This window comes from Anoplolepis gracilipes, chromosome 2 (genome assembly GCF_047496725.1).
Source record: "Anoplolepis gracilipes chromosome 2, ASM4749672v1, whole genome shotgun sequence".
NCBI classification, from domain to species: Eukaryota; Metazoa; Arthropoda; class Insecta; order Hymenoptera; family Formicidae; genus Anoplolepis; species Anoplolepis gracilipes.
Window position 1 is genome coordinate 8,486,800 of NC_132971.1, and position 23,992 is coordinate 8,510,791.

Sequence of the window (23,992 nt, forward strand, 5' to 3'; positions counted from 1 at the left end):
ATTTGATTAAAAAATTATCGAGTGATATTATATATTTGCTTCAAATTGTTGAAAAATATTAATTATAGTTTACTAAAAACACAAGGATAAATATAAAATTTGTTACAGTATACTAGTAATTAAATTATCAAAATATGCAAATTACAAGTAACAATAATAAATAATAAAACACGTATTATTCATTACTTAAGATATGTGTACACACGCAATTATAAAAATTGCATGTGATATGTGTACAGAGGCATTATTATTGTCGAGATATTTTTAACACAAAACTTGGTAAAAAATTGTGACACCGAGCTGGGTTTAGAGCAAGCGCCGGAGTAGATTAAAAACTGCAGTTTATAAGTTATTTCTTGACAAACGGATCTCGTAAAGCGCGCGTGTCTACTCATGACCCTTCGCGGCTTATTCATATAAAGCTTCGGACACGAGTTCTTTTTTTTTTCACGTTGAAAATACACTATCTTAATGGAGTGCGAGAACGAGAGCAGGAAGATTTAGATTTTCCTCGTCAGTATATGTGCTGAAACATCTCTCGGATCCTCTTTCTTTTTTCGCGACAGTTAATTACTCGATAGTAAAACGTTCCACGCTCGTTTCTCCTTGCTTTCATTAGTTGCAGTTATAACAGTTATACATTTCCCGTGACATCTCGACTGCAGTTACAGCTGCAGAAGTGCATTTAGCAAGCGCGTCTTTGCTGCCCTCCGAGTCATATACAACCCTCGTCGCAGGCCGTGTATTTGCAGAGACACGTAATGCGAAACTAATGGACGCGAAGGGGAAGAAATTTGTCCGACGCGTTTTGTAGAAGTACGACTTCTGTCGAACATTTGTATCGACTTACGGCGTAGGTAGATAAAATGAGAGAAAGTACGAATTACGCAGTCTCTCGATCGTTTCTCAAAGTTAAAAGCTAACCCGCTCTCTAATTTAAGCAAAGGTTATATTCGTCCTTCTCCTGGGAATTAAATTTAATTAGTACACATCTCTCCTGCGCGCTATCTAACCTTTGAAGATCTAGACTTAATCTTGCGATTCCCTCTATCTTAAAATTATTATTTTTCAAATCAAACAAATATTCTGTTAATAATTTCTATTAATACTTATACAAAAAATAATAATTGTTCTTTTTATTATCCAATGAATATTATTTTATTATCTTATTTAATATATATATCTTAATTATTATATATATATTATTTAATATAAATTTAATTATTATATTTAATATATATTTAATTATTAATTTTGTAATTATATTATTTGGTTTAATATTATATTATTTAATATTGTTGTATATATAATGAATATGTGTAATTTTATTATTATTTAAAAATACCCGATATTATTCGTACGATAGTATTCTTATTTGTATTATCGTGTATAAATTTCATGTTATAAACAATAATGGCGCAATTTCTCTCGTACACGCCTCGCGAAAAATTGGAGGAAACATTGGCTATCCAGGCGAAATGAGGGACATGAAGTACTACGGTACGCAGAATAGCGTACATCAGCGCCATGTAATATCCTCGCAAACGGTAGCTCAAGCTTCTATCCACTTGCCTCAAATACGCTTAAACCAGCGGCAGTCGAGCACGTTTACGTAATGCATGAATGGAACATTGCGTTACTAATACATGAATTCCTTTCCTACAAGAGAACGGTGCGAACCTGAAAATTCTGATTACCGTCAAGTTTCATAATTTTACTGTAGTTAGGTTATAATTGAGCTATTAACACGCCAAAAAAATGTAATTATAATCTACTCTATTTTCTTTTAATCTAAAAGTTGACCTTACTTTTGTTATAAAAAATATTTTACAATTTATAATTTTTTTTCATAACAATTTTAAAGATAAATACTCATGAGGGGATAAATTATTTAAGAAAAACATTTCTTATTAAATAATTATTTTAGAATGTCAAATGCGTTTTATAACTTTCCAGTAATGTATATATTTTACACACGTACGTTATATCTTGAAAATAATAATTTCATTTCTTCTTGTCGCTTAAAGAACACAAATAAGATTTGAAGATATTACGCGACACGTGTACGAAAATACAAATTCTTCCTCAACACGTGCTATCAACCTAAAAACGTCCCTTTCGCAGAATCTGATATTTATTCGTCTGACTCGTTCTCGCCTCGGGGGAGAAATTTTTCAAAGGGACTGCCGGACGGATCTCGGAACATTGCACGTTTCTTACCTGCAGGCTTCTTCCATCGGCTTATCCTCATATACAGCCGAGGTCCTCCTAACTGCGTCGTATTGTCCCTAGCGAAGACTAGATACGTGCCGAAAAACGACGATGATTCGGCTAACTTGGACAAATATTTCGTAAATGCGCGGACGATCGATCCATCACACCCGAGACACGTCTAGGAACGTACGATTGATTTCGTCCATCCTGAAGTTTGCCGAACTTGATTGCCGCTATTCAGGCATGCCGTCAGAATTGATCACGATCAGCCTAAATTTGCCCCTTGCAGTGCCAATTACTTCTATTATTAAAAAAAATTAAAAGTACGACGGTAATTTACGATCTCAATTTGCTTAATGACTTTCCTTCCAATTTACAGTTTCCAACATGCATGCATATTTTGTACAGCAGTTACAGACTCTGATTGCTTCTATGAGAAATTTGGAAACTATAATCTTATGAATTCTTTTTATTGTTCTTTTTTTTACGTTATTTAAATTGCTCTTTTTCACGTTTCTTTTATAACGTCTAAAATTTCTTAAAACTTTTTTTACAACTGCAGATAACTTACAAAAATTTTATTTGCTTTTCGAAATTAATAAGATATTTTTATGCTCCTACATTTGGGCAAATTCCACGCTGCGTGAAAAATTGAAATAATTATAGAATAATTGGTCAAATACCTTACAATTAAATGAGCTTCTGATTAATTTATTACGGCTATTCTGCGACGATCCTCGATATTTCTCGATGTATTGGCGATGCGCACTGACGATTCACACACGCGATAATGTAAAATACACGCTCGAACACATTAATTCGACGCGGCCGGATCGATTGAAATAACACCGGTTGAGCGGATGAATTAAAATGACTCAATTATTACATTATCGATCGTAGATTTACTCGGCACTCTCGGCATTTATCGCGCGTGACACTGCACGAAAATTCGAGGCGATGCATCATTATCATGACGGACACATGCGCGCGCCAAAATATCGTGGAGCGCGATCGTTTACGTCGATGAAATCCGTCGTGACGACGAAATCCTTCCATGCTCCTCGATAATCCGAATGCTGAACGACACGGTTCGTGAAAAACGGGTGTACCTACCTCAGGAAATACGCTCGCATCGGAAAACGTTTCTTTAACCCTTTGAGGGTTTTCACGAATTTTTCTAATTGTATTTCAGTATTTTATAAAATTTGGTATATAAGGGTTTTTGGGGTCGCTGATTACGAATCCGTTGTCAAATTTTCAAAATTCAAGATGGCGGATCCAATATGGCAGACGAAATTTTACTTCCGCCATATTGGATCACTGTATTAAATTTTGAAAATTAAATCTTTTTTCTTTTAGATTCAGATTGTGCGATCTAAAAAAACATTCAGAGAAAAAATTTAAAAAAGAATACAACTGTTACTTTCAATTTAAAACAGAAAATATTGCTTTTTATATATTTTTTATCAAAAAAAGGAGGATTTAACAAAAACAACACAGTGGAAAATTCTAAAAAAATTCTGAAAAATACTTTAGAGTGTACTAAGATTATAAAAAAATTACCGTATTTATTGTCATATCAGATTAGTAGAAAATGCATTTTTTGGTAAAAAAGTACTAATTTTGACTATTTGTTTATATATGGTATTTTTGCAATTAACAATTAATGACTGTTCATATTTTTTTACACTTATTGATGTTCTAGAGACTCTGTAGAAACAAAAAATTCGGTATTTGTTAATAAAAAAATAGTTGAAACAAACTACGAAAAAAAAGGTGGATCTTTGGGTGACTTAATGGGAACGTGGAATACGTACCGAGAAACGTGAATTATGCGTACCGAGAAACGCACCGGTTAATCGCGGCCGCGCAGACCGATTAATGCACTGCGATTGTTACCTGTCACTGGAATCGACATCCTCGACGTTCGTCAGGATATGATTTATGCCTGGGAGACAGATTAAAAGACGCGAAAACACGGAGCGATCGTGATGCGACTGCACAGCTAGCGACGGGAGGCTTGCGGCTTCAAGTAACAGGCCGGTTTGAGATTCAGTGACGTAATCGCGATTAATTTCACGTGACTTTATACGCGACGCGACATAAGCATATATCCCTAGCGGTATACATGCAACGATATTTATAAATATATATTTTAAATATTATATTAATTGAATGTCAATATAAGAAATATATATTGTAATTTCTGTCTTTGTGTGTATATATGTGCGTGCGTGCGTGTGCGTGTGCGTGTGCGTGTGCGTTTGCGTGTGCGCGTGCGTGCGTGCGTGCGTGCGTGCGTGCGTGCGTGCGTGCGTGCGTGCGTGCGTGCGTGCGTGCGTGCGTGCGTGCGTGCGTGCGTGCGTGCGTGCGTGCGTGCGTGCGTGCGTGCGTGCGTGCGTGCGTGCGTGCGTGCGTGCGTGCGTGCGTGCGTGCGTGCGTGCGTGCGTGCGTGCGTGTGTGTGTGTGTGTGTGTGTGTGTGTGTGTATACATACATATAGGCTGATATTTATAGTCCGTTCTTATATATAAGATCATCTTAAGACATGTTTTTAGTCGACTTAATGGGTCATCTACAATGGCCGTAGAACGTAAGGTTGCAAGCAAATTGACCAATAACAGTCAGGCATTTTCGAAAATGCTTGACTGTCATTGGTCAATTTGCTTCCGACCTTACGTTCTACGGCCATTGTAGACGAGGCTTAAGACTACGTTCAGCCAATCAGATAGCCGAATAGAATTTTAAGACCTTATTTAAGACGAGCTTGAATGTAAGAACGGACTATAAATACCGACCATAGAGAAAGAAAGAGTGTTTATCTGTATATGTATACACACTGGACATCTTTCCTCTTGTTTTTTTCAGTCAAATTTGAGAACATTTACAATATACTTGCGCATCTAGATAGATTTGTGCATCATAACTGTTGATTAAAAAATATTGCAACGCTTAAAAAAAATTCAAAAATTGAACATAAAATTGATAATTAAAATTATTATCAATTTTTATATCGAATATTGACATTTCTTGCCAAAAGGAAGTATGTGTATAGTGTAATTACAAGTCTAACTCAACTTATTTTTTATAATTATGTTATTAATATAACTATTTTTTTAATATATATAGATATATATTTTTTAATACATAACAAGTTGGATGATTTGCAATTAGAATACTTACTTTTCTTTAGCGAAAAAAACGCCAACATTTGACATCGGTAATACTTTTATTTACATTAAACGTTGGATATTTTTTAATCAACAGTTGGACAAATAACTAGATGCTGTATTTCAAATGTTCTCAGCTTTATATGAAAAAACATGCAAGAGAAAAAACATCGAATACATATACACTCTCTATAGAAACAAATTGCAATATTTCTTAAATTATATAGAACATTCAACTCATATAATGTTTGAATGTTACACTGTAAATGAAATGCGGATCTAACCAAATACTTTAAGTAATATAAATATTACTCAATAAATGTGTTCAGAATTTTAAAAACATGTTTTTAAGATTTTACTAAAAAATTGCGATTGCCAACAAAATGCAAAATTGATATTTGTTTTATAAAATAAAATAAAAACACTGTGTCACTGTTTTTTTCATAATAATTCATCTTCTTAATAAAAAAAAAACTTTTATTTAGTGTATGCATCTACGCTCTTAAAAAGGAACTAGATGGATCAGTTACATCAAAAATTAGTAAATCTAATACATTTTTCGCGATTCATTAATTTGACATTGCACAAAGCACTTTTAATAATTAATATTTAATAATTAATAATTTATTTATAAGTTAAAGTAAAGATTTGTCTTGTAGAATTAAAATTTTTATGAACTTTTCTATCGCACAGTTAAAATAGTGATACAGTTACTATAAAAAGTTCGATAAGAAGATAATATCTTTGATTTTGAGATTAAACTATATATTCTACAGGACACACAAATCTTTACTTTACTTTAACTCACATATTAATTATTAATTTTACATTTTGAAAGATTAAAATTACTTTACACAATGTTCAATTCATAAATCTCGAAATGTATTAAATTTATTAACTTTTGACATAGCCACTCTAGTTCCATCCAATTCCTCCTTAACATGAACAGAATAATATTATTTTATTATGAATAATATATTGAATAATTATTATGCATAATTTGAATGAATTATACATTCACAATACGTGTTTTTGTTACAGGGAATCTATTCGTAATAGCGGCTATCCTATTAGAGAGAAATTTGCAATCTGTAGCAAATTACTTAATCGTCAGTTTGGCTGTCGCGGATCTTATGGTCGCCTGTCTTGTTATGCCTCTTGGAGCTGTTTATGAGGTACGTAACTTACTGTATTTTTATTAAAGAAGACTGCAAGTTATATTGCCGTGCAATCACATTAAACTGTACTATGTGAAAACGTGCGCAATCAAGTTTTTATCTCTGGATGCACGAGAATATAAAACCGCACGATATTCCTGAAAAGACAATGATTGGCATTTTCACTGGCGCTATCACTGTATAACTGTCATTCCAAGAGATATTTTGTACCTCAAAATATCCTTGATATTTGCGTACATCTAGTCTATAAAATTACACAATAAAATTATAATAAAATATTAATTAAACTTTTTCAAAAATAAATAATAACAACGTGCTCTGTAAATCTACGAGATTTAACGAATAATTTAAGATATCTTCGGCAAAATATTGTTATAGTTATATCGTAAAGCACGTGCATCACAATTTCATTGCATTTTATAGCAACCTATATTTACGAGGTAAAATTTTTTGCGAAACAGTCAAATGTTAGTCACTCTTTTAACACAGAGAGGATCGTTCTCTCTTCGCGCGTTACATTTTCATTGTTAAACTTTCATCTATGGTCCGTTGCAGTTATTCACAAATTTATAACATCCATAAGAAACCGCGTGCATTTTCCTTATCCTATTGCGGCTTTATATCGCACGGATATTGTGTCTGGGAAAAAAGGCGTGCGAGAAAACGCATCCCTCGAGAATTTGGAATTTTAACGCTAAATTATTTTACCGTCGAGAATTTTTTAATTATATATTTTACACTGATTGCGAGAAAAAAAATACCGACTAACCAGAAGCCAACTAAATACGAAAAATGCATTAACTGCGACAATTTATTGTGTTCAAAAACTTTGTATCATAAAATTTTCTTGTAGAATATCAATAAAGTAAAAATGTGAAGAACATATAAATTACGAGAAAAAAATTTAACAATGATTTATCAATCTAAAGAATTGAAATCGCGGGAACCGCGGTAAATTTTGTAATTGACTACGTACAGTAATTATGGTGAGATAATTTGCAATGAAGCTCATTTCATCATACATAGACATTCAGCGTTACAATTTCGAGAAATTAAGAATAGCACATACGCCAGACCTTTAATATAATTAGAAGTCGGCTTTTAGAATTTTATATCTCTCGAATATGATATATCTATTTTATAAATATCATATTCTTAAATATATCACACCATAATATCACAATCATGATCTGCAACTTTTAAAATTTTATATCTCGCGAATATAATGTATATGTTTTATAAATACCATATTCTTAAATATATCACACCATAATATCACAATCATGATCTGCAACTTTTAAGAACTAAAGCAGTTTTCTCTACCGAGATATCTCTTTCTACATATTCAGCATAAACGCGGACGACGGACAATATTGTTACACATATATATATTCAAGAATTAAAATGCAAGTAATACATACACATGCAGAGATAACGAGCGATATATATGTACATACATACGAATGATTAGCTTTCGATTCTCCTAGCAAAATTCGTTACGGTACGCTGTGCACATTTATACTTAATAAACGCTAATACCGAACGGAAATGGGAATAACATGGGCGTTAATTACCGCTCCGCGCTGCTTTTCGACACGTTATCCAATTAACAAAGATTTCATTGGAAATTGCCATGAGAGAGATAATACGCTCAAGCGTGACAATTTCACTATATCTTCAAATGTATAATTCATTTTTAATACACTCGTTCTACTTTTAAAGCGCTCGAAATATTTAGCTTTTGAAATATACGCGATAAAATTGATAAACACCAAGATTATACGCTAAAATCCGATACTGATGCTGCGAATTTAATTAAAGTCGATGTGGAAAAAAAAAAAAAAGAGTTTTCTTATGCTCACGCTTTCATTCTTCTTCTATGTATTTTATATATTCATTTAGTTTGAATACACACATTATTCTTTCTCATGCGCGCAGAACCATTTCACTAACGTATATCCTTATTTAGTTCTCTCGTTTTCTTAACGCAGCTCTTCCAGCATCTCGCCTCAATCGCCCTGCGGGCGCTTATATATATCCTACATCAGCACTTTTTTCCTCCTCTCATTCCACTTTTTCTTTATATTTTATTTCCACACTCTCGCCATATTTTCCGGAGCGCACCTGTGATTCTTCCTTCTCACTTTTCAGCAGCGTAGAATGACTTCCTCTCTCGCTCCTTTCTTCCCTCTCTCTCTCTCTCTCTCTCTTTTTCCTTTCTTGTATCCTTTTAAGTCTGCCTTCTTGCTATTGTCAGCGTATCAGTATCTCTCGCATGTTATCATTTAATGGTGCAATTCTATTTCGACCGCCATTCAAGCAACGTATTAGCGACTTCGTACATTGGCTAAACGGGATACGCACATCTATCTCTTTACACAGACACGTAGAAATTTATGCGTCTACTGTTTAATTCAAACATTTGATGGATGTCCATTTTACAGTCATCTCTTTCGCCCGACGTTTATCGGCAGATACCAGTGCACGCAAACGACTTCATTAACTGCACATGTACACGCAACGCTTGATTAGATTCTCGGAAACTCTAGAAGGTGTCTGACATAAATTGCTACAAAGTGCATTAAAAATTTGCTCACCTACTATTATTATTAATAATTAATTAACGTAGATAATGATTATTCTCTTATAAAATAATGAAAAATAACAAAATAAATTAAATCAATTTTTTTTAAATATTTTATAATGTCATTATATTTTGATATTTAAATATAATGGATATTAATTTATAAACTACATAATATAATATACATTTCCTTAATAATTTCACATGTAATAAATTATACCACTATCTTTTATCGCAAATCTCAAGCAATCTTCTATCTAAAACTGCTTCTCTATCAACTTCCGTACAATTGATATTATTTTTGAGAGGTGTTTATATTTCCGGCAAGATGGATGAGACTCATCGACTTCCGGAATGTTCTGATCTCAAAGTATAAAGGAACGGACGTCTATGGACAGAAGAGCCGCCGCGGTGAAAGGAGGACAAGAGACGCGATTGGCTTTCGAAGATAGATTCCAATATCATGAATGGACTTTTAAGCAGGCATGCATCAGAGTTCCCTCCTCCGTTCTCTAGCCGACTCTTCTACAACATCACTCTTACTGTGTTTCCCTTTTCGTACTCTCCGTCGTTCCTCCGTCGGCCATAGCTCGGGTGTTTTCCCTTTCGACCCTCAATCCGTATTTTCTCCCTACTGCGCGGTGAACTGTCACGCCAAACTATGTGCAATCCTTAACATATTAATCAACCAACAATCCTTGTTAGTATGGCAAAAAATAAATTCCATTTATCCATCGAGCTTTATGTCATATGTATTACCTGTAAAAAAACTGACTCTACTCATATTCATAAAAATATATCATATAAATATAATAATAATTAAGATATAAAAAAACCTCTCTATGAATTTATAACATTAAGAAGGGCCCGCTTTTTACTACCAGATTTTTTAATAATTTTTTTTTAATATTTATATAACCTTTGCGCTCTTTATAATTTGATATGACTTTCATTTCATTCTAATACGTTATTCATTGGGTTAATTTATGAATTTATTAGCTCTTCATGTCCCTTTTGCACCCTTCTTAATATTATAAATAAATAATATTTTTTAGAGTGATTATACAGAGTGATTCTAAAATAGTGCAAAAAATTTTAGATGATTCCTTGTCGAAAATTAAGGGAAATTTTTTATGTAAACATATATGACTCTTTATGTCCTCTGAGGAATTATATTTTTCTAAAAAAAAGAGAAAAATTAGTTTCTATTTTTTTTCCTCGAATTTCGAACACATACACACAAGTTAAAAAAATTTGATGGATATTTTCGACTAGTAGAAAAGATCTATTAATTTTTTTCCAATAGTAAAAAGGATTTATTAATATTTTTTTTTAAATCTCATATTGTTATAAAGAGATAAAACTAGCAATTCTTATTCTATTTTTTTATTAAAATTTTTTAACGGATCAAAATATGATATTAATCATCTCAAAATATGCGTTAGAAAGTTTAATTTCTTTAGAAATTTTTCTATTTCTTATATTTTTTTTTGTAAAATTAATAGTTCTCAATTAAAAAATAAAGTACATTATGATGCACAGCACAATGCTAAATGGCATAGATTATAATACAAGAATGTCAAAAAATACTAATATAAGTATTTTTTAGTGGAAAATATTCACTAAATTTTATTTTTTTAACTTATTTAAAATTTGAAAGAAAATAAAAACCTAATTTTCAGCTATCTTTAGACGGTATAACTCCTCAGGGAGGAACATAAAAGAGAAGTATATGTTTATACATATATGTAAAAGATCTTTCTTAATTTCGACCAAAAATTACCTTCTAAAATTTTTCGCACTTATTTAGAATTATCCTATTTAAGTATGCAATATAATATAATACCGATAAGAAAGCTAATAAATTAAATTAGATTAATTCAAAGATTTTTCTTGCTTATTAATTAATTATATTTATTTTTTTATATTATTAGATAGTAATTAATAATTATACTGAGCGTCGTATTTTTTTAATTTTTAATTTTTAATTTTGCAAAAATATATTTACATTACTTTTTATAAAAGTGACAAAACGGAAATGATCACATTTATTATGATGAATGATTATTCAATGCGCCTATCTTGTTTCGAAACACTTTGGCGCAAGGCTTGCGACTTTCGCGGCCAAATCGATTATCCGGTTGTGCTCTCAGGCCGCGCTAAGCTCACGCTCTATGATAGATAATTCTGTTTATTGCAGATAAACTCTGGATGGTCACTCGGTCCGGAGCTCTGCGACATGTGGACCAGCAGCGACGTTCTATGTTGTACAGCCTCGATATTGCATCTGGTGGCTATCGCGGTCGACAGATATTGGGCAGTCACCAATATCAATTATATACAGGTTAATTAACGCCGTTGCGGTTATCAAGAGGAAGTCGAAAATTGTCCGATGTGAATGATACAGTCATCCGCTGTCATTTACATTGCGCTCGCCACGTCGACGAGATGAAAAAAGAGCCGCGTGGGAGTTGACGCGAGCAAGATCGCGTGGAACTGCATGTCGTATCGTAGATCTCTTGAATAGCCGAGAGACCATTGTATAATGCGAGAAAATATTATTTCATCAGTTCGCGAAAATAGTTCACATAAAATTCTGAATAGAATCGAAACTTGGTGCATTAAAACATTTCTTTACGTTTGTTAATCCTTTCGCGTTTGTTTAAAAATTTATGTCTCTTTTATATTTAATTGCATATACATATGTATACAAAAAGATTTAATTTTCTTGTATTTATTTATATCACACTTTAACATTCTTTTACTTTAACGTGCTTTAAACGCGAATAAATGTTTTACTTACTTATATCAAGATAAAATTAAAACTTAATTTTTTATATGGAAGTTGTGCAAAAAAGATACTGTAATATATTCGGATACATTTACTACGTGAATGAAGTTAAATAAAATCATTCATAAGTTTTCGTTGATATTGGCGCGAAGGCAAATTCCGCTCTCTCTTTTTGCGCACGCTCATGGCTGTAACGAGAATTATAGGGAACACTGCTCATGAAGTATGAAAAAGAGTAAGATCGTAAAACGAAACGGTCAGAACTTTACGTTCATAAATATAGCTTAACCGGGATAAGACGAGTATGTAATACTCTCGGCGTGTTCTCTTCTTTCTCTCTCCTCTGGAGAGCTTAGAATTAGTTCGAAATTAACTTAAAGCTCGATAAGCTACGCAACGGACAGCCCAGTTAAACTTAAAGGCTAACTTGCATTTCTCAATTGATAGAAAGAGCCTGTATATTGATCCCTTACGTGAATCGATTACGTTATAAATAATGGAACGGGCGAGAAATTAGTTTGAGTTATGTGTCGACCAAGGAGATATGATCAGATACGCTGATAGAGCAGACACCGCAATTTTCTCCAACGAGCGGACTAATATGCTTGCTCCTCTCTCTCTCTCTCTCTCTCTCTCTCTCTCTCTCTCTCTCTCTCTCTCTCTCTCTCTCTCTCTCTCTCTTTCTCTCTCTCTCCCTCTTTCTTTTTAAGAAATAAAAAACTTTACGAGTCGATGTAATTAAAAGTTTAATTTTCTAATACAAGAGAATGTTCTTACTTAAATGTACGAAGTCTTGTGGAAAGTATAAAATTTATCGGACTAGTAAGATGTCTTGATTATCTAATAACATTCAACTTTTCATGGCTTATTTAAATTTCTGAATTAAAATTTTTGAAAGATGTAGTAACAATGAAAATATTTGTAATGTATATGAAATGTACATATTTTACAAACCGGCTATGCGTAAAGAATAGATGGAAAATGTATTTCGAATATTTAAAGGACGTCTAACAATGTAAAAATAAATGCGATAAAAATCCAGAGAAAAATTATTCTGAAACGATGAAATAACAGTACATCGTTAAAAACGACTCTTCTATTTTAAGGCGAGGAATCCGAGAAGAATCGGCATTCTGATCATCGCTGTGTGGGTGATATCCTTAGGAATCTCATTAGCGCCTCAGCTCGGATGGAAGGATCCTGATTATTTGGACCGCATAGCCCAAGGGACGTGTCTCGTGTCGCAGGATACTGCATATCAGGTGAACGCTTCCGGAGAATTGTGAGCGGATTCGAAATGCTTGATGATAATCGCGACTGCGAATTACGTTCGATGGAATTGCTTGAGAAAGTGTTGACACTTGAAGAAACGTTATGTCAATTGTGCTTGACTGTAATATAATTTTTTCTGTCTTTCTCAAAAATCGTAATACAAATGTAAGAAAGTCTTCATGTTGAAGATGTAAATTCATATTTGTTTATTTTCTCGCGATAAATGCTACTCATATCTCTAAGTCATAAATTTTCAAAATGTAAAATATATATTTTTTATAACGTATTGCATACGTGATCCTAAAAGGAGAGAGAGAGAAAATATATTATATAAATTACCTCACAGATCTTTGCAACTTGCGCTACGTTCTATCTTCCGCTCCTAGTCATCTTGTTCCTGTATTGGAGGATATTTCAAGCGGCGCGAAAAAGGATCAGGAAGAGGCCCGGCACTATCCAACCTCCGCGTGAAAGAAGAGGCATTCTCAGGCTCGTCACGAGAAGGTACTTGGAGGTTTTTCGCCTTCTCCTTTATCACAAGATTCAGAAATTCTTTAGGTCTCAAACAATAATCAAACATATTTCGTGGTTGCAATTTTGTACAGTAGTTGCATTTTTCATAGTTGCAATAAACTTGAAGGGCTCGAGGGGTAACAACGCGTTAAAGCCACCTAAAATAAATCTCGCAAACGAGATGTTGAGAAATGGTGTAAATCCTTCATGAGATTTAGTTTGCTTCCCTATATTTTGCCAAGGACATATTTTTTATAAGGATCATAATTTAATCTATAAATAAATATTCTTAACGCGCAAGTATTTTATCTCAAGCGGCTTAGCATATTTTAAGCGTTTTTATCTCAATGGCCGGTGAAGTGCGGGTCTTTGCTACGAAGACAAAGGTATGAGTTTACCTGTTGATCTGTCGCAAAAAGGATACTATTGCTGCTTAATAATTACGTATTTTTAATTTCTATCGTCTCTAACACATAGATTGTGCTTGGTACTATAAGCATGAATTTATTATAAAAATTCTTGCGAATTAAATTATAATTAATATTATATATGTGTACATGTTTTCTCAATATTTTCTTTAAAATGGTTTATAATTATTTATCTTCAAATAAATGTATTTTTCTGCTATTTCTTTGCTCTTCTATTTTCTGCTTCATAAATAACGGCAAATAATTTATGTATTTATTTATCTTGCCTTAAAACATCTCAACAATACGTTCATGAACTGGTCTCATATATTTTCTCTCATAATTCTCTTATATTCCAACTGTAACTTAATATATTCCTTAATTATTAAAGATATCATGTCCACTATTTATCCAGAAATGAAAATACAGCTTTATACATATATATATATATATATATATATATATATATATATATATATATATATTGAATATATTGTATATAGTCTTCATTTAACATCGCTTCTACCACTTCTACTTTAGACGATTTTTCATAAAGATTCTTAATATCGCTAACCCCGTCGAGTTTGAGCTGCCACCATTATTCCTGCGATAACGAGTCAGCGATGGCGATAAGCGCCTCTTTTTCTTTTTTCACCAGAGTAACTGTAATTTATCTGGCCGTAGGCCGCGTGAGGAGTCGACGGCGTTCACCATCACGAGATCCACGCCGGATCACTCGTCAATCTCCCCGGAGAAGTCGTCGTCGTACAACGGCGCGAACATCACGCCGTCGACGACGGTGACGCCGACAGCGGTCTCGACGACGACCACCACGACGACATTGACGAATCCGACCAGCACTAGCCAGCAGCAGCAGGTGGTCAAGTGCACGAAGCGCACACGCGAGACAATAGAGTCGAAACGCGAACGAAAGGCGGCCAAAACCTTGGCGATCATCACCGGGGCCTTCGTCGCCTGCTGGTTGCCGTTCTTCCTGGTTGCCCTCCTGCAGGCCACGTGTCAGACCTGCGAGCCGCCCAAGCTCGTGGCCAGTGTGTTCCTGTGGCTCGGATACTTCAACAGCACCCTCAACCCCGTGATTTATACTGTGTTCTCGCCCGAGTTTCGACAGGCATTCAAAAGGATGCTGTGCGGTGGTACCCGGGGACTTCGCTGACAGTGGATTTAATTCCTTTGCCACGTGCGGGCGATCTGAATGAGGGGGATATATGCGTGAAATTTGTACACACATATATATATATATATATATATACGCTCGTTACCGGCGTTTTCCTCAGTGTTGTGTGATATCTAGAATGCTCAAATCTAAATACATATTATTATACTAAATAAATAATTACACTCGGTTGTTTGTATGTACATCTAAATGTAATATTAAAAAGTTAACAATTATTATATTTTTTTATTTTATTTTATTTTATTTTATTTTTTAGACAATTTCTATTGTAAAAAACTTGACGCATATCTTATTTTCTAATATAATTGCTTATTATAATGTACTTTTACATTTTTTTGTAATGACATGTAATGTACATCTTTTTTCAAAATTTTAGGATATACATCATGTTTAAATTATATATCATGTGAGTGTTTCGATTCTATCAGCATCTAGAACACGACGGACGATATTCCACACAACACTTCTTCCCAGCTGTTCAAGGTAATCAAGCTGCGGGCCGTTACTTTCATATAGACACTTTTAATGAATATGGCTCATTGCCACAAAATAAATATTAGTTAAAATTAAATAAAATTTTACTCACGGCTAGCATTAATTATAGTTAATCGACGACGATGGAAACGATCCTGCGTAGAGTATTTTTGCGAAAACGCTTCCCTGGGAGGATCAAATGACAATGGTGCAACATTATTCGCGATTTTGTTCAATCAATCGCAAAAATATTCAGCGTTAGAATAGATATTCAAATTCTCGAATTTAATTCATCAAAGTAGAAATCAGAGCACATTTTAACGCATAAACTGGCCGATACGTATATGGCTTATGTTAGTAAGAATTCTTATCGCTCAAAGAACGTAAGATTAAGCTATGATCATAGAGTCTTCTATTATAAATGTAAAAATAAATAAACAAAGGGCTATATATGAGTATCTAAATGATATAGGTGCTTAATTCATCAATTTTAATATATTGTTTAAATAAAGAAGAATGAGATTAATAAGTCTATCGTAAAAATTTTTTTATAGCACCTATAACATTTAGTCACACATTTGTATTATTTATTAATAATAGACATACGTAAAACGAAAAGTGAGTGAGACAAATCTTGTATTTTGTCGTCCAGTAAAGATTTCTTAAAATGCGCTCTGATGATATGAAAAAATCGCGAGCAATGCTTGCTTTGATACGTAATTGTACAGTATTGTGTAAGCACATGATAGTGTTTAGCGATCATACTTCCGAGCATTACTATTACAATAGCTATGTATAAAAATTTTCAATCTTGACTCGTCTCCAAAATATATACAAATAATGACAAATCTAAGTGTACATTAACTAAAATGCGACGAAGCAAATGCATCATGCGTAATTATGTGACCATGACGGATTCTCGCGGATCTGCCGCGATTGTGTATAAATAAAACGTTTAAATATATAAGAAAGCGCAATCTCTTGACTCGCGTATTAGATACATCTTACGCTTTTTAACTTGATTTGAGATTAAAAGTACTTGGGAAATTTCTCAAGCGTTAAAGATTCTCGCCGCCTTATGAAGGTTTGCAACTTTTCTCACATACGGAGTTTTATAACACAAAGTATATAAAATTCCAATACAAGTAACAGAATTGAATAGAAAGGTTGGTTCATTATTACAAGCAAGTTTGTTTTAACCAACAGTGATAATGCGAACGCTTAATGTATTTAGAATTAAATGAAAGATGACAATGCCATAAAATATTGCGATCTAAACTCATATCATGAATATCCTAGAATCATACAAAAAGTGATTTTACATAAATTATCTCTATTTAAGAAAAAAATAATAAAATTCGAAAATGTAACTTTAGCCTTGCCATTCAATTCTGCGTCTTATAGCGAATGTAATCCTTTATGTAATTTACGTAAGTAATAGTATATATAACATCTATACTATGATATTACGTAATATCGCGGGTAATGTTTAATTTACAGAGCAACGACTGATTCAGATCTATGTCCCATTAAATGAATAGGAATTGAAAAACAATTCTGTGCGTTCATAATGTCTATTTCCAAATGCCGAATACGTGTGCACGTGCATTCATTTCGTTTCTACATTTACTTACGAGCTATTGGACTCGCTATTTAGAAATAAACATAGTTCTAGACTAATCATAATATGTTAGGCAGATTGTGATAAACGGCGACAATAGCTTTTTCTTCGTCAGAAATGATAAGACTTCATTTCATCAAATTAATTTTCAAATATACGCAAATATAAAGTAATGTTTACTCTCTCACTCTTAAAAAGTTACACAACAAAAATAAGAGATATTTTAAAATTTTTTAATTTATGCTTTATTTGCATTCAATTTTATTTTAATAATCGTTACATGGTATAACTTTGTTTAAAGGTATATATAATATTTATTAAATATAAATATTAATATTACAATACAAATAGAGTACAGAAAGAGAAAATGTTAAAAAAAATCAGTTAAATCGCTATAATTAATTTGTGAGCGAATTCTTCTTATTTCTGACGACATTGTTGCTGAAATAATGACGGCAATACCGGATACGCTTGCGCTATCTAATTATATCAGTCGTCGTTCTATTCGCACGACATAATTAATAAAATAACATTTTGTCCATATTCATTTTTTATGTAAGTCTCCAAATAGAAGAACAAAGCGTGTTATCCGCCGAACACTTTTAGCAGTTTTTATTGGAAAAAAAGTATTATACTACAATAATTTGATAAAAAAATTATTTTGCAGCATTATTATATTACGAGCATTAAAATTGTTGCAAAAAATTATAAAAGCAAATTTTTGTGTTTGATGTGAACACAAGTTTAATCAAGTCTGAAAGAATCGATAATGCTTAGTAATTAGTTAAAGGATCGATAGCGCCGCTTGGTTACTAAACAAATACATAATGTTTGATGTGGTTAGTACTCATTAATAACGTTCTGTCAAAGTGCCATAACAAAATTGATCGTAAGCAATTTGTGTTTGTGATGATACACTTCAACGATATATGCGGCAAAATGTTCAGCGGATAACGGATATCAGGTTGATCACGTAACGCTTGTAAATCGAAACAGTTATCGATCGTTCAGTAACACCGCTTCCGCAAATATTGTTTCATTATGTAAGCGACACGGATAGACGTTGATAAAGTTATGAGCATGTTGAGATGGGAACGGGTTGGCAGAAAAAATATCAAGATAAAACAAAAATAGTGTCGGTGAGAATATTATCCAGCGAATTAAATCTAAGACCGCGTGATTATTCAGATGATAATTTGTTGACATGAATGCCAAGTATGTTCACTTGAAGTCTTATGCGGAAGCATCAAGTAAAAACAAAACAGAGAGGGAGAGAGAGAGAGAGAGAGAGAGAGAGAAAGAAAGGAAATTAATAAAGCAATAGAGAAAGGCAAGAATGAAAGAATTAGAAAAAGAGAAGGGTGTTATTTACAACGATGCTTCATGTGTATATATCCTTGCAATCATAAAGTGAAATAAATGACGGAAAAAAGTTTGAAAAAAGTTGCTTGAATGCTATTTCATGTATATTTACAACGTCTACATACACACAAATATCAATCTTTTTCTATGGTTTTATTGTCACAGAAGTAATGTTGTTTCTTACTTTTTTTTCCTTTCCATTATTCACTTGACATCCGACTTTTCCGATTATCATTTATCACGTGTAAAATATCTTTTCACTCTCTATATATAAAAAAGGAAAAAAAATATCTAAGCGCACAACGTCTGAAAGATTGAAACCGACATTTGTATTTCACTCAAAATATGACCGTTCTAACAACGAGATATTGAATAAAAAATGTACGTATAATTAGATAAATGCATTTATCGTTAAACGTAAAATATAAAAGAAATTGGAATTTGTTTTAAATTTTCTTACAACATTTTTTTAAGATTTGCATTATTTACATAAAATGATGCAATTGAAATTTAGAAATGTCATAATGAGTGATATTTCGCCAAGATATTCCATAGGATTGTTTGTGCATTTATGAATTAATGTGTAACACGCTGCGACATCAAAATTGCCATGGAATATCCGTTAATGTAATTATAAGATCCCAAATAGCAAACGGTTATTCTATCCTGCCTCTCTACGCACCAATCTAGGCACGTACTGCAACTAAAACCGAGAAATGTCCTGTAGACATTAATGTGTCTCATTTCTCTATCTACTTCATGTGGCACTTTGTCTTATACAAAATGCTGTCAAATTCTTTCAGGACTAAATTCTTTACTAAATATTACACGAGTTATTAAATTTAAAAAAAAAAATATTTTAAAAAATAGTGTAAAATGTATAACTTACTAATTGATATATAATTGTTATTTAAATAAAAAATATTTTTAAGTTTAATTAATTAAATTGAATTAAAACTTACAAGCCAGAGATAGATGTCTTGACATTTTTGAAAAAAATAATTAATAAGTTTATTTTTATCTTGTTAGAACACACAAATATTATCTAAATATAAAAGACAGATGCAAGAAATCATACGTAAATATATATGCATTCTGCCTAGTATTTTTGCTCCATCTAAGAGCCTTTTAAGAAATTATACGTCGAATAGGATATTTTAAGAATCTGCACAGAAAAAATGATTCGCTTATTAGATCATGATTGTTAAAATTTTAACAATTAATTTTATTTAATTTTGAATACTAACGCTCATAAAGGATTCAGTGTTCAAGGTAACTAAGTGGCCACTCGACATTTTAACAGGTTTGCCGGCACGCATTATTATTATCATAAGATCTTTCATTACTCGGACTCTTAATGTTGTCCAATCCATCTCATAAATAGCACTGCTCACGTCGACACTCTATGGGAATTTATTAATTAAAACAATTATTATTAGCTAATATTTTGTCAATTAATAATTTTAACACAATATTATTTTTAAACCAAAATCACCTGCCCCATTTCTACCCCTCTTTTAATTGCTAAATGTTTGCTGTTTAATACTAAATTTTATGTATTTATGGGGCAATTAAAATAAACAAGTGAGTTTGGAAAACTAAGAAATACCAAAAATACTAGATAACTGAATTAATTCTTTCAAAAAAGTGAATTTGTGTTTAAAATTAATTAAATAATAATTAAAAAAAAGTATTAAAATTTACAATATTATTGGTAAATAAGTTTATTTTTTAATAACTTTAATTTTAAATACTATATATTCTAATTGACTGATAACATTATGTCTTGCTGTATGTTAAAAAGAAAATAGAAAAATAAACGTAACTATAGTTATGTACATATCAATATAACAATCTAAAAATGTGAACAAGCTACTACCTTTAATGTCACCTCGTTGCCATACCAGCAATAAAGAAATATTTGCATGAGCATGGAACACAGATAAGAAAATAAGTATACAAAGTCGAGGGTTAATAATGACGTCATTGAAGATAGTTTATAGATGCTCATGCAGAGAACTAAGGAAATGAGAGAAAATTGGACGAAGATCATCACCGTAAAAGCTGCATTGACCATGTGCGCAAATCTGTAGTTTTATATGAAGTTTCTGTTATTATTTCTATAAATTACACTGTTCAACAAAATTAGAGCTTTTTTTAGGCACTTTCATGAAACCTATCATTTCTTGTAGATTTTTTCGTTTATTTTTTAATTTAAATCCGCCCGCATAATTCTTCAAGCACATCAGTAGTTTGAGAAAAACTCATTGTCAGTTAAATGTGCTAAAATAGCAATTTTGATAGTTTTTCATCAGTTAATTTTTTATTGTGACCTGTTACATGCTAGCTAGAAGGCTTTAAAATAAAGTTTGAGACTTGCATTTTATAAATTAAATGCGAAAAGTATCATGTCAAAAAGATTTTGGAAAAAATGGCTATTTAGACTTAAATCGTCAGATCCCACAGCTGCCGGTAGTCTAAGCATGTATTTTTTTTTGCTTGTCGAAAAGTATTATCAAATAAATTTATTCCATATAAAAAGTTAAGTAAACTAATTAATTAAAACAAGTTATTAAAAATATTATAACTCATTGTACATTTTTTATCATTAAAACCCTATAAAAACTATAATAATTACGAAGGATTAAAATTCTAATTTCTATCTTTTTAATTGTTGTAAATACTTACTTATAAATGTAAAGGTGATGATATATCAGATCGCGAATGATTGCCTTTTCACGTGCTACCAGATCTTCGTCTGATATACTATTTTTCTCAGCTTCCGTCAGCAATGCTGGCAATATATGAGCGCGATGACACAGAATTTCAAATTGAGCGCAAGTTTGGATCATCATACCGGAGATTAGCGTCTCGTGTGCGACGCTGGAATTTGCGCATAATGTCAAACCCACGCATTGGAATATCAACATAGATAAGAATACATATATTGACGATAGGTCGAAAGGTGCCCAGTTGTACACAGGCAAGGTGCGTGTCTTCAGAAATGTATAAAATTGTGCAAAAGTCGCGCATATTGCTGAACACTCATTGATGATCTCGCAGGCGATCGTAACCTGTCTAAAAATTTACAAATTGTCTATTAAAGTAAATCTACTAATGATAAACCTAATAAAAAAATCTAATAATAAAATCTACTAATAATAATAATTTAATAAAAATAAATTCATGAGTACATATATATGTATATAAAGTTTTTTTAATTATTGAACGAAAATTTTTACATAAATAATTTTTATATGAATTATTTAAAAATTCTCAAAATATATTTTTTTTTAATTTTAAATTTGTGTATTATGCAATATTGTTTTATTTTAACAAAGGAAATAATTAATATAAAATAAATTAAAAAAAGAGAAAAAAGATTCGAAAAAATTATCTTCCAGTAAAAGTAAATAATGTATGGAACACTTTTAAAAAATTATTTTGCGAAGCAAAAGTAAAAAAAAACGGAAAAGAGGAAAACTTGTTTCAATTTTGTCCTGTAACACAATTGAAAACATTAATTATAATTTATAAAATTATTTTTTATTTTATAATCTATTTAATAATTACATACTTTGCATGTCGATTAAATTTTGCTTGGATCAATATCTCTTCTACATCTCTGGGAATACAATTGTCCTTTAACAGCATCTTGTCCAGATCAATGATTTTTCCACGACGTATGAAGAGATGCACAATTTTACAGGAAACGCCAAAGACCGAAAGAAACAGATAGCACTTATCTATAAATTCCTGCAGGCTCGTTGATAAGACAAAAGTATCAACTATACCGTAGAACACAAACAATTGCAGTAAAATAAACATAAAAGCGGAGTAAAAATTGTACATCCAATATTTCAATGAATTGACAGGAAAATACTCCGGTCGCCAATAACCGGTGTAAGTCAACAGAGCGAATGACACTGGAAGTATATGCATTATTCTAGTCTGACAATGAAACAGCACCCTATATCTCGATTATCATTGCAGTATATCAAATTTGTTTCTTAATAATAGCTCCTTTATCAATAGAAATAATATATTGTCGTTGTTGTTATCGTAGATAAATACTTTTGTCTAGAGACGGGAAAATGTTTAGAATATTAAAAGTCAGAAGTAGTTTCTCGCAGAAAGGCAATCGACGGAGATGATTTCTATACATTACCGACGATAATTTTCTCATATAATACACTTTCTTCCGCGTATATATTTATCGGTTATTGGCCTCTCGCGGTAAGAATTTCTATAATGATACGAAGAGACATAGGTGGTATACTATTAATGGTATAATTTATTATCCCGTACGCGTAGACATTACTCAGTCTTCTATATAATGTATAACAATTATCTCCACTATTACGCAGTTACAGCTAAACAAATTATTCATCTAGAAAATTACTTCCACAAATTGTACTATATATAATTATGTATAATAATTTAGAAAAAATTAGGTATGAAAAAAAAACCGGAAACAGAGAGATAGCAAAATTATATTGTGCATACTTCTTTTTAACTTACAATTATTGTCTTTATTCATTGTTCTTATAATATATTTTTATAATATATTTTAGTTCTCTTAATGTGTATAATAGAAAATGTTCTACATACACTAGGTGTTCTACAAATGTTATGTATGACGTAGAATCAAAATTTTTTAACGATCAAAAATGAAATCTAAGTGTGTGTGTGAGTATAGTAATTATTTTATACATTATACACACAAATATACGTGCAAAATATAATTTAATATCACAATTGAGGAAGAAGTAAAAATTTAATTTGTTTTGTGCACAAGTAGTATTTGAGAAAAAATAATTCTTATATAAATATAAATACATTTATTTATATATAAATATTTATTAATATATAAAAACACATTTATATTTATTTATATGTGTTTTTATACTAAATATTAATTTCAAAACAAAATCTAGAAAATAAAAAAAGGTAGCTTCATATATTGTGCTACATAAAGTTAGACAAGTCATAATTTGAACATTTAAGCAATTAAAGAAAGTTATAATTTCAAGAAACAGTAACATGTTTAACAAATAAACGAAAAAAAAAAAATAAATCTAAAAAACATTAATAAAAATGAAGTAAATAATTTATTAATTATAATTTGTTATTTTATTATATTGTGATTTATTATTGTTATTTGTAGAATTAATATACTTTATTTCTAATCCACAAGTTTATTTATTTA

General features: G+C 31.7%; 2 protein-coding genes across 11 annotated transcripts in view; one reads left to right on the forward strand and one right to left on the reverse strand.

Annotated features, from left to right (window-relative positions):
- 5-ht1 (serotonin receptor) overlaps positions 1-19,629 on the forward strand; it is a 123,098-nt gene extending 103,469 nt beyond the window's left edge. For all 10 annotated transcript variants that reach the window (XM_072887307.1, XM_072887308.1, XM_072887301.1 and 7 more), the window contains 5 exons: positions 6,425-6,558; positions 11,346-11,489; positions 13,043-13,198; positions 13,555-13,712; positions 14,813-19,629. In XM_072887307.1, the coding sequence (XP_072743408.1) occupies positions 6,425-6,558; positions 11,346-11,489; positions 13,043-13,198; positions 13,555-13,712; positions 14,813-15,305 (1,085 nt within the window). In that variant the 3' untranslated portion in view covers positions 15,306-19,629. The remainder of the gene's footprint in view (positions 1-6,424; positions 6,559-11,345; positions 11,490-13,042; positions 13,199-13,554; positions 13,713-14,812) is intronic.
- On the reverse strand, positions 19,426-22,725 carry LOC140663269 (putative odorant receptor 71a). The gene is made up of 6 exons (XM_072887313.1): positions 22,361-22,725; positions 21,472-21,861; positions 20,663-20,870; positions 20,031-20,186; positions 19,746-19,948; positions 19,426-19,486 (listed from the first exon to the last, which is right to left on the reverse strand). The coding sequence occupies exons 1-5, from the start codon at positions 22,723-22,725 to the stop codon at positions 19,901-19,903; spliced, it is 1,167 nt and encodes a 388-aa protein (XP_072743414.1). The 3' UTR covers positions 19,426-19,486; positions 19,746-19,900.
- Positions 22,726-23,992: the final 1,267 nt, after the last annotated feature.

Bases quoted from the DNA above. Each gene is read 5' to 3' on its own strand.
- LOC140663269 (XM_072887313.1), bottom strand. From the start codon at position 22,725: ATGCATATACTTCCAGTGTCATTCGCTCTGTTGACTTACACCGGTTAT. The intron at 20,871-21,471 runs GTAAGTATTTAC...ATAAAACTACAG, and splicing joins CATCACCTTTACATTTATAA to ATTTGCGCACATGGTCAATG. The intron at 19,949-20,030 runs GTTAGTATTCAA...TTTTCTGTGCAG, and splicing joins ACACTGAATCCTTTATGAGC to ATTCTTAAAATATCCTATTC.